The 12,167-nt window shown below is 38.6% G+C and overlaps 2 protein-coding genes across 10 annotated transcripts in view; one reads left to right on the top strand and one right to left on the bottom strand.

Annotated features, from left to right (window-relative positions):
- CDAN1 (codanin 1) overlaps nt 1-9,833 on the top strand; it is a 36,228-nt gene extending 26,395 nt beyond the window's left edge. For 3 of the 6 annotated variants that reach the window (XM_039328569.1, XM_039328394.1, XM_039328745.1), the window contains 8 exons: nt 10-73; nt 819-897; nt 1,706-1,866; nt 2,132-2,239; nt 3,959-4,022; nt 4,754-4,956; nt 6,408-6,515; nt 8,005-9,833. In XM_039328569.1, coding sequence (XP_039184503.1) covers nt 10-73; nt 819-897; nt 1,706-1,866; nt 2,132-2,239; nt 3,959-4,022; nt 4,754-4,956; nt 6,408-6,515; nt 8,005-8,130 — 913 coding nt within the window. In that variant the 3' untranslated portion in view covers nt 8,131-9,833. Of the gene's footprint in view, nt 1-9; nt 74-818; nt 898-1,705; nt 1,867-2,131; nt 2,240-3,958; nt 4,023-4,753; nt 4,957-6,407; nt 6,516-8,004 lie in introns of those variants that run through there. The other 3 variants (XM_039328481.1, XR_005554898.1, XR_005554897.1) reach the window with 3 other exon arrangements.
- Nucleotides 9,338-12,167, bottom strand: part of STARD9 (StAR related lipid transfer domain containing 9) — a 113,087-nt gene continuing 110,257 nt past the window's right edge. For all 4 annotated transcript variants that reach the window (XM_039327819.1, XM_039327905.1, XM_039328000.1 and 1 more), the window contains one exon: nt 9,338-11,966. In XM_039327819.1, the coding sequence (XP_039183753.1) occupies nt 11,865-11,966 (102 nt within the window). In that variant the 3' untranslated portion in view covers nt 9,338-11,864. The remainder of the gene's footprint in view (nt 11,967-12,167) is intronic.

Below are 12,167 nucleotides of genomic sequence, written 5' to 3'. Positions count from 1 at the left end.
TATTTCTAGATTTTGTAAGAAGAAGGCCCCTGAGGCTGTGAAAATCCTGCTGCCAGAAGAGACCTCTGCAGCTGTAAGTATTTTGGATACATGTTCTTTTCATTTCTTCTTTACTACTATACTGTAATAAAATATTGTATAGAGCTCCACAGTTGCATTTTTAATGTTGCTTAGATCACTTTAGATCATATAGCTGAAGTTTGAAGACAAAATAATGTGCTAAAATCTCTGCGAGCTTAATACATTTAAATTACTTATTAACTGCACAGATTAATGAATTTGGATCCTCTTGTTAAAATCATTAGGCAAATAAAATACAAAGTTTTTAAAATCTCAGTACTCTTCAGTCAGCTGTGTTAAGGCAGATGTATCATCTGTATTTTTGCAAGTAGAAAATTAAATGCTTCAGTTGTCATAATTCAAAAGGCCAACTTCTATAGAACACCTTTTTGACAACAGTTGAAGAAGCCAAAACAAGTCCTCATTTGTCATCTGCACTGGTGCTATAGGATGGTCTTCTCCAACTTGTTTCTACCCAAGTATACCAAGACCTGGAAGACTGAGGGTAGCCTTTTTGGCTCTTCAGATTGTCGTAAGCACTCATAACCTATTACCATTTTCAATAGTTGGAGCGTGAGAGGCTAAAATCAGTTTTTCAGTTTTTTGTCTGGTTCACTTTTCCTTTTGATTTAATCTGTTTGCTACAGCTTGTACTCTTTCATTGAATTGCTCTGTTCCCTTTATATTACACATGTGGGAGCTTTCAGGAGGCTTCCAGAAGTAACAATATGTCATTGTTATTCATTCTCATGTTCAAGGTTTTGAATTGCGCAGCAAATATTGCAGTGGGACTGGCTACCGAGAAGGCCTGCAATTGGCTCTCTACAAATATTGCAGGTATTCAGTTTTTCACTCTGACTTCTGCTTAGTGTGAATCATTAGTAATCAAGGCTAATGTGGTTATTTAGGGCAGACTGAGACATTTAAGCTGTCACATGGTGCACATTTATTTATAAAAGAACGTCTCTGTCACATTGTTTCATAACAACCATGTAAAAAGAATTAAATGCTTGACAAAATAGAAATATCTCAATTGCCTGCCTATAAACTGACAGTGGGTGGACCTAGTACAGGGGTAGGCAACCTTGGCTCTTTTATGACTCGTGGACTTCAACTCCCAGAATTCCTGAGCTGGCTGGCTCAGGAATTCTGGGAGTTGAAGTCCACGAGTCATAAAAGAGCCAAGGTTGCCTACCCCTGACCTAGTAGAACCTTGTCTCTTGTTACCACTTTTATTTTGAGAATAAAAATACAGCAAGTTCCTCCTTGTTCCTAGCTTGTGGGAATTACTGAGCTCAGGCCAGTTCAAGCTGCTAGTTATTATCCATAAAGAGTTTGGAATAAAAATACCATATACTCCTACCCCAACCTGTTCATCCATTATTGTGGCGCAGGGTTTCCATGACCGAAAAATAAAGGGTAAGACTTTTTCAGTGTCAGAAATTCTCTTCTGAGGGCAGAGCCACTGGTTTTACTTTTACTTGTTGAAGTAGTTGAGCAATTTGTCAGAGATACCCACATTGTTCTTCCTTTTGTATTAACATTAAGGAAGCTGTAGATTCCAGAGTTGATTCCTGAATATAAGAAACGGATAGGTTGTTGACAGAACCGCTGTTTGTTTTATTTGTTTGTTTGTTTCTTACAGCCCTGATCAAGAGAGAAGTAAAAGCTACCTTCAGTCGCATGCTCAAAGTTCAGATGCTTTCCCAGTCGAGTGCCAATGAAATTATACTGAGGAAGAAGGCCTGCTCTCCAAGCTGCTGCCATCACACAGCATTCCCTTCCCAGATAATTGGTGAAATCAAGGTCTGTCTCTGCTATTTTCTGCCCTTTATCAGCAATTTTTGCAAAGTAAGGTCACTGTCCATTGTGGATTTTATTGTAATAGAACAGTTCAGCCTGCAGGTAGAAATTCTGCAGTATGGTTGGCTTGTTTGGGGGTGGCAGTAGCCTAAAAATGGGCTCAGGATTGTGGTTCTTGTCCATCGTGAAAAGTTGTGTTTTCAATATGTTTTGGAGGTCCTAGAATACTGATATGCATCCTGAGTCACAAATGCTTCTGTTATTCTAGGATCTGCTCTGTGTTGCTATAGGCCCCAGAGAAGAAAATGAAGAAATCCAGTTTGCTGACTTGGAAAGCTTGTTGGAAAGGGTGAGCCAGACACTTCAGTGCAGAAAGGTAGCTTCATTTCTTTATTCAGCTTAAGTTGGCTTGTTGTTTCTGATTTTGCGTCTTTTTCTCCAAGGAAAACTTCCTGTTGGGGTATTTCATAGAACGGGGTCTCCAGACGCCGGGTCATGGACTGGTAGTGGTCTGTGGCCTGTTAGAAACCAGGCTGCATAGCTGGAGGTGAACAGCGGGCAAGGAAGTGAAACCGAAAACCACCACCGTCACCCCTGGTCCATTGAAAAATTGTGTTTCACAAAACCGGTTCTTGGTGCCAAAGGGGTTGGGAGCTGCTGCCTTAGAAAATATTTTGTAAACAAAACTACAAAATAATTATATAGGTGCAGAAGTAAACTATGCAAATCATTACTATAAGATATAATTGCATCATTAACTTTGTGGTTTTTAGAGAGAATTAAGTAATTCTGTGGAAGTTTGGATTTATCAAGAACTATTAGTGTAAGCCCTGTGTTTACTTGGGATCACCTTGCCTCCTAATGCCAGCTTCAGGGGAGCAACAGCAGGAGAAAGGTATACATTAAGGAAGATATTGATAAACTGGAGCAAGTCCAGAGAAGGCCAGCCAAGATGGCTGAAGACATTTGAAGACACTTACACATCCATCTCAACCTTACAGCTGTCACACTATAGAGCAGGGGTGTCAAACTGCTGGCCCATGGGGTGGACGTGTCACGCGGAAGCCGCGCCCACCCCATTGCCGGTAGTGGCAAAACTCCCAATATGTTGCGTGACGTCACGTGACGTTGCGAGTTTGACATGTCTGCTATAGAGGGTCAAACTTATTCTCACTTGTTCCAGAGGACAAGACCAAAATGAGTGGGATGAAACTTCAAGCATGTAGGTACAGATTAGACATTAGGAAGAACATCTCGCAGTACAAATCAATAGAATAGATCAGTGGTGGCATGCCAGAGGCGGCACTTGGAGCCCTCTCTGTGGGCGCACATGCCGTTGCCCCAGCCTCACTTCCCCCCATGACACCCTCCTCACCAGCAGCCCCCCGGAGGAGAGTTGCCCCCAAGTGTGGCCCACATGGAGCAGTGCAGCCAAGGACATGACAGCCAGGCAGCGTAGACAAGACTCTGCCCTCACGCCCCATCCCGCACAGTTGATGCGGGGCGTGGGCAGAGGGCGTGGCCGCCATGGCGCTACTGGGCTGCCTGGGCAATCTGCAGTGGGTCCTGGAGGCAGTGAGTGGCCCTGCGGGCAGGCGGGGTGAGGAATGGGGGCGGGGCAGGGGTGGAGCGGGGTAGGGCCAGTTTTTGGGCACTCAGTCTCTAAAACGTTCGCTATCACTGGAATAGATTATTGTGTGGAGTGGTTTCTTCTCCTTTACTGGAGGTTTTCAAACAGATATTGGGGATCATCTGATAACTTCTACAGCATGCAGGGGATTGGACTTGATAATCTCCTATGTCCCTTTCAGCTAAGATTCTGTGATCTGCCTGCTGTTTGTGAACACTTCCCAGGTTTTTGCTTAGTCCCTGAGAAAAAAATGCTAGAATTTGGTCCTTAGTCTGATCCAGCAGGATCAGTCTTAGATTCTTATACATTTCATTTCTAAAATACAACCGAATATTCGGCAATAAACAATCTGGAAATAGACTTCATTTGTATGTAAAGCACAGTCACAGTTTAAATATTTTTGCATTCATTCATAGATACATAAATATTGCATGAATAGAAATATTTCATTTTTCTGTGTTTCAGTTCATCTGCCCAGCATCAGAGCAACAGCTGGCTAAGTGCACCATTGAGCTGGCATCACTCCTAGGTTAGAAGTCTAACATTTTCCTTTTTATAAGTATTCCTTGTTTTTCTTTCTTTTATTCTTCAGCCATATATTAAATTCCCTTTGTACAACCACGTAATCATATTGGGCCATATATAACCTGAATGAATTATACTGAACCTGACCTCAAAATTTGTGAACTAGTATATAAAGCTGAAGTATTTAGATTACCAAGTTTCAAAACTTTAACAATATAAAGCTTTTGAGTTAGCCTAATAAAATGACAAAAGCGAAAAGATTTTGAAATTTTCTGAAGTGTTCCACTTTCATTAAATTTGTTTTTGGCTATGTTATGCTAACAGCCTGTCTTGCATCAATATTGGGCTGCTTTTTTCTACATAGAAGAAAATTGTTTATTTCAAAATAAGTTGAAACTGGGGCATTCCAGCTCCCCAGTCCCAGCGCTGCCTCTTTTCCGGTTTAAAGAATGTTCAGAGGTTCTGATTGGATGGGAATGCTTAGAAGGCTTCCCATCTGCTGTGGAGTTTCTAGAACAGTGTTTCTCAACCTTGACAATTTTAAGGCATGTGGACTTCAACTCCCAGAATTCCACAGCCAGCATTGCTGGCTGTGGAATTCTGGGAGTTGAAGTCCACATGCCTTAAAATTGTCAAGGTTGAGAAACACTGTTCTAGAACCCCTTTAAAGTGGCTGGCAGGACTGGAAAGGAGCCTCACAGGTCAGGCCAATGTTTCCATTTTACTTGCTTACAGTTTCAGATCGTGTTCCAATCCAGGAGCTTAACTTTCCGTCTCCCAAAATGCCAGAGCAGCAGCAGTCGAGATACCACCTCATCTCCAGTGTCCTGAAATCTCTGCTGTCCATCTGGAAAGATCATTTTCAGGCACCTGTACCATTACAGCTGATGTTCAGTCAAAAAAACATCACTTACCTTGCAGGCAACAAAGATCATGAGGTGGGGCTGTTCAAACCCTTTTAGAGACCCTTCAAATCTCACTGTTCTTGCTCTTTCTTCTTGTTTTATGCAGAGGAGGTAGGAGATAGAGTCAGTCTTTGGCTAATCCGTAAGCATTGATACAGGAAAATAGAAACACCCCCCCCCCCCGAGTATATTTTTGTGAACTGTGGGCTGTATATGAAAAGTATTTGATAATATGGCAGTAACTTTTTCTTGGCTACTTAAACCCATTACTATGAAATTAGGAAAAGGTGCCCCTAAGCACTCCTCAATGAGACATTTTAGTAGACATATCCCCTATTTCTACTTTTTGGTTTGGAGCAAATGAGACGAAAAAGCAAAGCCATAAAATAAGAAGCAACCCATCCTATTGATATCATTAATTTCTGGGATCAGAAATAGAAGGGGCTTATTTTTAGGGTAGGGCTTATATTAGGCACAACCTAAAATCAGGCTAGGGCTTATTTTCTAGGTGGGTCTTATTTTCAGGGAAGCATGGTAGTTGCGTGCCCTCACAGAATAGAATTGTTGAATTAATATGGATTTTATTTACAAAAGGTGTTATTAAAAATGCAAATATACATATTTTTTAAAAAATCAAATGTTTCATTCCATAAGACTAAGAGTAGACTGAGTATGTTAAAAGAATCAAAAAGCAAAATATGAATTTAAGGGAAACTCCAGATGTTAATGAAAACAAAGAAAGATGAATGAAGGCAAATATATGTGTCCTAGGATAACGTTGCAGGATCCAATCTGAGTCAATTCACCAGGGCCAGAGGTTTATTCTTCAAGATTTTGGACTCGTGTCCATTTTGGGGAGAGAGAAGTTCCCTGAGGATGGGTGCCAGCACGAGTCTCAAAGCCTGAAAGAATAACCTCTCGTCCTGGTAACCGACTCGGATTGGATCCTGCAACAAAGAAAGAAGTTTGAGTGTCACCTCCATCTACTGCAAACAGATTTGAATTTGAGATATATGTATAATGTCTCAATTTCTGATGCATTTATAAACTTAACCATTCTGCTGACTGTTACTCTGCCACTTGACATACTTCCAGGTAATATTGCTAAGTAATATTTCCTAGCTGATTTTCAGTGTTTTTTTTTTAATAAACCAATATATTCCAGTTATTTCCACTAATTTCCATATAATAAAATTAGCTGAAAGCTAAATTCTCTAATAGTCAAATTATCTGTGGATGAATTAGCCATCACTAGAAAGAAAAGCATTTGAGGTGATATGAAATTTCTACATATATGATTTCTTCGGTAACGGCTCTTGCATTCCTACTAGCATCTTGAACCAGTTGCATTTCCCCCTCCCCAAGGAATTTTACTAAAGTATCTGTTACAAACTGTATATCTCGGAGGACTTATTGCAGTTTTTAGGCTTGCACGGTAAATATTGTTGGTAATGCCTGTGGTGTTTGTTTTTGTTTCATTGCAGTGGGGCTTGTTTTTATTCATGCTTCATGGTCTTGTTGAGCATGGATTGATGACAACTACAGAGATAGAAGACGGTCTGCATGACCTCCAGAAGCAAACATGGCCTTTGGTAAGTTTAATTTGAGAACAATCCACAGCATGTTGGCCTGGGTTTTTTTTCCTATATTTGCAATAATATTTTTAAAAGTTCATTTCTGTATTCTGAGCAAATAAATATTTATATTCTAGAATACACTGTTGAACATTAATGTTTAAATATTCTTCATTGTTTCTGAATAGTGCTCCAAATAGGCTTTAGTTCATACTATCTTCCTTTTCACAAAGTCAGCCCTCCTAAAGATGGTGAAGCAAAAGGTAGAACAGCTGAATGAATGAAAAGGGAGAAATTGACAGCCCATTTGGGAGTGCTTCTAAGAGGATGGTTGAAGTGACCGATGTGATATGGAAAAGTAGTATAGTTTTTTTTTTAAAAAAACAACAACAGTTTAATAAGGTTGTATTTACTAGTGTATCAGGATTTTTATCATTTTTGGCTGACTAGATATTTTATGAACTAATCCTAGAGGCAATTGGGACAACTGGAGTTTGAGACCCTAGGGGTGGAAGGGGTGTGTCTGTCCTGCCTTAAAGATGCCAGTGAGAAGTCTATTAATAAAAAAACAATTTGATCCAGACGTAGTGGGAAATGATTGTTGGATACTATTTCTGATCAAGAATGCAGTAGCTCTGCAACTGCAGAATTGCACAGTATTGATTATCTGGCCTCACTTCGATTGGTAGTAAGAAAACCAGGTTCTGAAATTGGACGTTCTGGATAGAATTACATTCTTTTTGAAAAAAATTTGCGGCCTAGGAGTTTTCCTTGATCTCCAGCTGTTGGTGAATTCCCTGGTGTCAGGGGTGACAAGAAACACATTTACACAGTTATAATTAATGTACCAGTTATAATGATTTCTAAGCTGGCTAGATCTGACAGCTGATAGCTAAGTCTTGGCTACATCTCAATGGATTGCTGCAATGTGTTCTATGATGAGCAACTCTTTACCGTTTCCAGGAGTTACAAACTGTGACAGTTACAACAATTAGGAGACATTTAGCCCTTTGTAGAATTATCATTTATTATCTAGACAAATTGCTTTCCAACCCCCAACCCCCCAGTTTAAATTGTTGCTTTTGACAGCTTAAGTCTTAGGCTGTCTTCTGATTGTTAAGCCATAACTCAAGATGTACTTTGTCAGAACATTAAGATTAGTAAGAGAAGACTGTTAAAGACACCGTCACTTTCTGAAGGCTGTAGGACCTAGAGAAAACAATTTTCTGTATTGCGCCAATATATGGAATGTGCACTCTCAGAATTCTTATCAGCTCTGCCCCACTCTTCTCCAGTTTTCAGGAAAGATCCTGGCATCTTCAGGAAAACTTCAGTTTAACAATGGTGCTAACTACTGTTTTATTTCTTATTGTTAGTGACCTTAAATGTAGAAATAATTGTAAAACAACAAAGGCAATAACAGGCGTATTTGTTGTTGAACAACTTGTACTTACGAGCAAAAAATATCCCAATCAGATATTGCTAACATGTTTTTTTTTCTTTGTAGGACTTTTCCAAGGAATTAGAAGCTGTGTTAAGCATATTCATTTCCAAACCTCATACCACAGAGCCAAAGACTTTTGCTTGTGATTTAGGATCACAGCCAAGAGAAACAGTTGCAGCCCAAAGTTAGCAGAATTGCCATGTTTAAACATTGTTAGGATTGCTTATAAATGCCCTGACAAAATTGCACTCGGAATTAGTACGGATCTTGTCCTCAAAGATGATGTCTCTATAGTGTACTGTATTGGAGAACAAGGAAAAAGCTAATTCAAGCACCTTAATTAGAGCTGCAGGAACAAAACTTCTTTTGTATAGAAATGTGTGGCTTCCAAGTTCCAGAATCTTTATAGATGGGAGAAACACACTGAAGGGATCTGTTTCTAACATGAAGAGAATTCTTACCTTGCAGTGAATCCCATTGAGCCATTGACAAGTAAAACTAAATGTAATCTTGGTATTTAATCGGGTATTTAATAGATGCTCATACTTGATTTTTTTTCAGTTGATCGACGTCTGGAAATATAATCATTGCTATCAGAGCACTAATATTGGCTTGGATTTTTTTTTAAAGGGTGCCTGCCCTTGCCACATTTTGTATTTGTGATTTTCTAATGGAGAGAAAATTAGTTTTATGAGGAATATTGTTTTGAATGATGCCACCATTTAATTATAAATTGAAATATTTGCTTTAAAAAATATTTATGTAGAAGACAAGCTCTACAATCTTGCCAATGGAAAAGGCTGAGACAAGGACTGGCATAACTTTGATACGAGACTGAATTTCCTATAAACTGTCTTCCTTCCTTCCTTCCTTCCTTCCTTCCTTCCTTCCTTCCTTCCTTCCTTCCTTCCCTTCCCTTCCCTTCCCTTCCCTTCCCTTCCCTTTTTTCTTGCACTATAGTAATGTAGTTTTCTTCTGGAAACCTGCTTGTTTTATTATTAAAGATAATGGGGAAAATGGGGCATACATCTTTATCTTTTTCTGTCTTCCTTAGAAGTGATCCCCAAAATTTTACTGAGCAGATTTCTGGATGAGATATCTGTTGGGTTAGTTTTTGCTGGGCTATTCAGAAGCTGTATTCTGAACAATGTGTGGAAAATACATGGCTTAAGCCAGCGTTTCTCAAACTTGGCACATTGAAGGTGGGTGGACTTCAACTCCCAGAATTTCACAGCCAGCTTTGCTGGCTTGGGAATTCTGGAATTCTCAACTTGCCAAGGTCGAGAAACACTGGCTTAAGTTATTTACTTTGGCATTCTAAAATAGTAAAATGTATTTTGTGTGTGTGGGGAGGGGCAAGAATTCAGCAGGAAAAATGCCACTTTTAGCCATTTTCTCTCTATAAAAAAGTATTTATTGTGAGGATATGAAAATAGCAATCTTGGTTAAAAGCAGATATGGGCTGAAGGTATATTTCAATAAAGTGGTATATTTTGTCACATTCAATAAAAGATTTTGCCCCACTTTAAGACTATTCTTCCTACCCCAGGCATTCACAGGTACCATAGTGTTATAAGTGCAAAAAAGTATTATATAAATATATTTTAATGTAACAATTATTTCTAGAAAGCATACATTAATTGAATAACCATAAAACATAATAATTAGCTTCAGCATATAAAATCATTTCAAAATAAGTATATATAAATAACTTAATTTGTAAACATAGAAACAAACAGTTGTATGCAGTTATAAAAATAAACATCTGATGTTCTGTACAATAAAACATCGTCCTTTGACCAGCACATCCCTATTATGAGAGGAGTCTATCTTAGACATGCCTGCTAAAATTGCTTGATTCATTAATAAGGGTGTCAGGTTCAAAAAGTAAAGAAAAAAATAAACACAGTAAGTAGTCAGTGATTCTTGGAATGCAGTCCTAGAATCAGAACTGCTTTTCATCTTAAACAATGTGATTTCTGGTAGAGTAGATAATCTCTTACCTCCCACTTCAAGTAACACAGAGGACAACAAAGCTAGTATTTCAAATGCTACACATTATTTCTATAGTTGCATCAATTGCTTGGCATTGATCAACAATTATTTTGTCAGCCACTGTCTGTGCTTTATTTGGATCATCTGATGCTTATGCTTGTGTTACATGCCAAGTTGATGTCTACTTAACAAAGCCAAGTCAATATGCACTGAAATACAATCACATTTATGCTGCCCACGGTCCCCAACTAATTCAGATCAGTGAATTAGTTTTACACCCTATTGTTTTACAAAAAGTGCAAGCAGTTCCCTTTAAGATTCAAAGGCACTTTCTACATATTTGTGGGGAAAGAGAAGCAAAAATAAAGAGATGGAAAACACCATGTTGTCTCTGGGCAGCCTCTGAAAACCTGTTGTTTCTTACTATTTTATGCTACCATAATTACTAAACTTAACTGCTTTCCAACGTCAAAGAACAGTGACATGTTTTACAGCCTGTCTTTTTTCTCCCAAACTCTCAGTTCTGTTTTAAGGAACAATACCATTTAATTTTTAATTCATAAAATGTCGCAATTAAGTTGGGGGCAGTAAAGAGTTGTAGTAACAGACTGGATGTAAAACATCTTAAGCTCTCAAGGGGGGAATAAGTCACCCTCAAATTCAGTTCGACTCCTGGAGACCAAGCAAGCATAAATAATCATTCAATTTTCTTGACAAGAAATGTGCCACTGTCTTCCTCCAAGATTAGCAAGTTTCTAATTACTAAAAGCAGGCTGGCAGAAAATGGTAATAGGTAGCAGTAATTCTAGGTTACATAACTTGATTTGTATTCTTAGAAATAACTTCAATCAAATAGGGTGCACATTCACATGAATAAAACCTACTTTCAAACACTAATTGCTATAGGAACAGTGAGGGATGAGAATGTTAATTCTATGCTCATTCACTTTGAACTTAATTACATGAATGTGGTTTGGCATTTATTTTATACAGTCATTTATTACTAAAAAAACACATTGAAGAGCGTACGTATAAAAATGTAATTTTATAAAGCAGCTCATGGGAATGCAAATCGATATGACATGAGCAGTTGAGACTGAGGTTGAATTTTTCAAGCTGATAAAGTCATGGGATAAAACCTTGGTGGACTTTCTCTGCTTTGAGCTTATTTTCATTACCATTGATCCTGCTGCTCTTCCAATAAAAGAAGAATGGCAAGGATATTTACTGAATGAGATTCTGTGACAGAAATTCCTCTCCAACATTCAAAATGTGGTGGTAACTATGTAGGAGAAGTTGTGTTAATGCTCTTATCTTACTGGTTTTCAATATGGCGGGGTGATTGTGTAGTGTGAAAAAGTGTATCCTGCAACAGAACATTGTCTCTCTTCCTGAATTGTATATCTGACCGAGAGAAAGCAGTAACCAGTTCACATCTTCACAAGTCAGCACTCCCTTGAGAGTTAGTTGTTGCTCCAGCCAGTAACACTGTAGAGAATTGTTATGCATTTTTCATTGATCAGGCACTCTACAAAGAGCTTTATAATAGCTTAGTTTAGCTTCCAAAATGAAATGTTCCTTTTAAAAAAACGTTATTTTGAGTTTTACTGCACCAGAAGCCTTTCCATAATCTTCTGATTTAAGGAAAAATTCAATGTAAAATTGATATTTCAAGGAAATCCTCTTGATCAAGGAGATCCTCTTGTATCTGTAAAAGTTGCCTTTTCTCTAAACCACCAAACAAAAATCTCATTCAAGATTTTTTTCTAACTGAATGAGAAGAAATCTGCAATGCGAAATAATTATGATTTTGTGTAGACTGGCAAGGCTTTCTTCCTGCCACCAGTTTTGGAAAGCAAATCCTGGTATCGCTGGTATTTACATTTTGTTACTGAAACAGAGCTTGTTGATAGTATGTATTATGCCATCTAAGTGGTGAGAAAATGGGAAAGCTGAGCAATTACCAAAGGTTGTCGCTTTACAAAAGAGCTCAGTAGTCTTGCAGGAATCGCTGGGGCACCGAGGTCAACCTGCAATAATTTAAAAAAAAAACAAAAAAAAACCTTAGCCACTATTTGGCAATGCTATTCAATACCAAGTGCTTCTGAAAAACAGTGCTGCTTTACAGGGTGGCCAAAAGATTGGTGGGGGAGTTGAAATATTCCTTCCGGTCATAAGTGTGAGCGAGCTGCCAAGCGCCCCCAGTTTGATCATGTGACTGCAAGAGGCAC

This window comes from Crotalus tigris, unplaced genomic scaffold (genome assembly GCF_016545835.1).
Source record: "Crotalus tigris isolate CLP2741 ecotype Arizona unplaced genomic scaffold, ASM1654583v1 scf7180000017545.3456711, whole genome shotgun sequence".
NCBI classification, from domain to species: Eukaryota; Metazoa; Chordata; class Lepidosauria; order Squamata; family Viperidae; genus Crotalus; species Crotalus tigris.
Note: the sequence above shows the minus strand (reverse complement) of the source record. Positions and strands in the feature narration are given on the sequence as shown.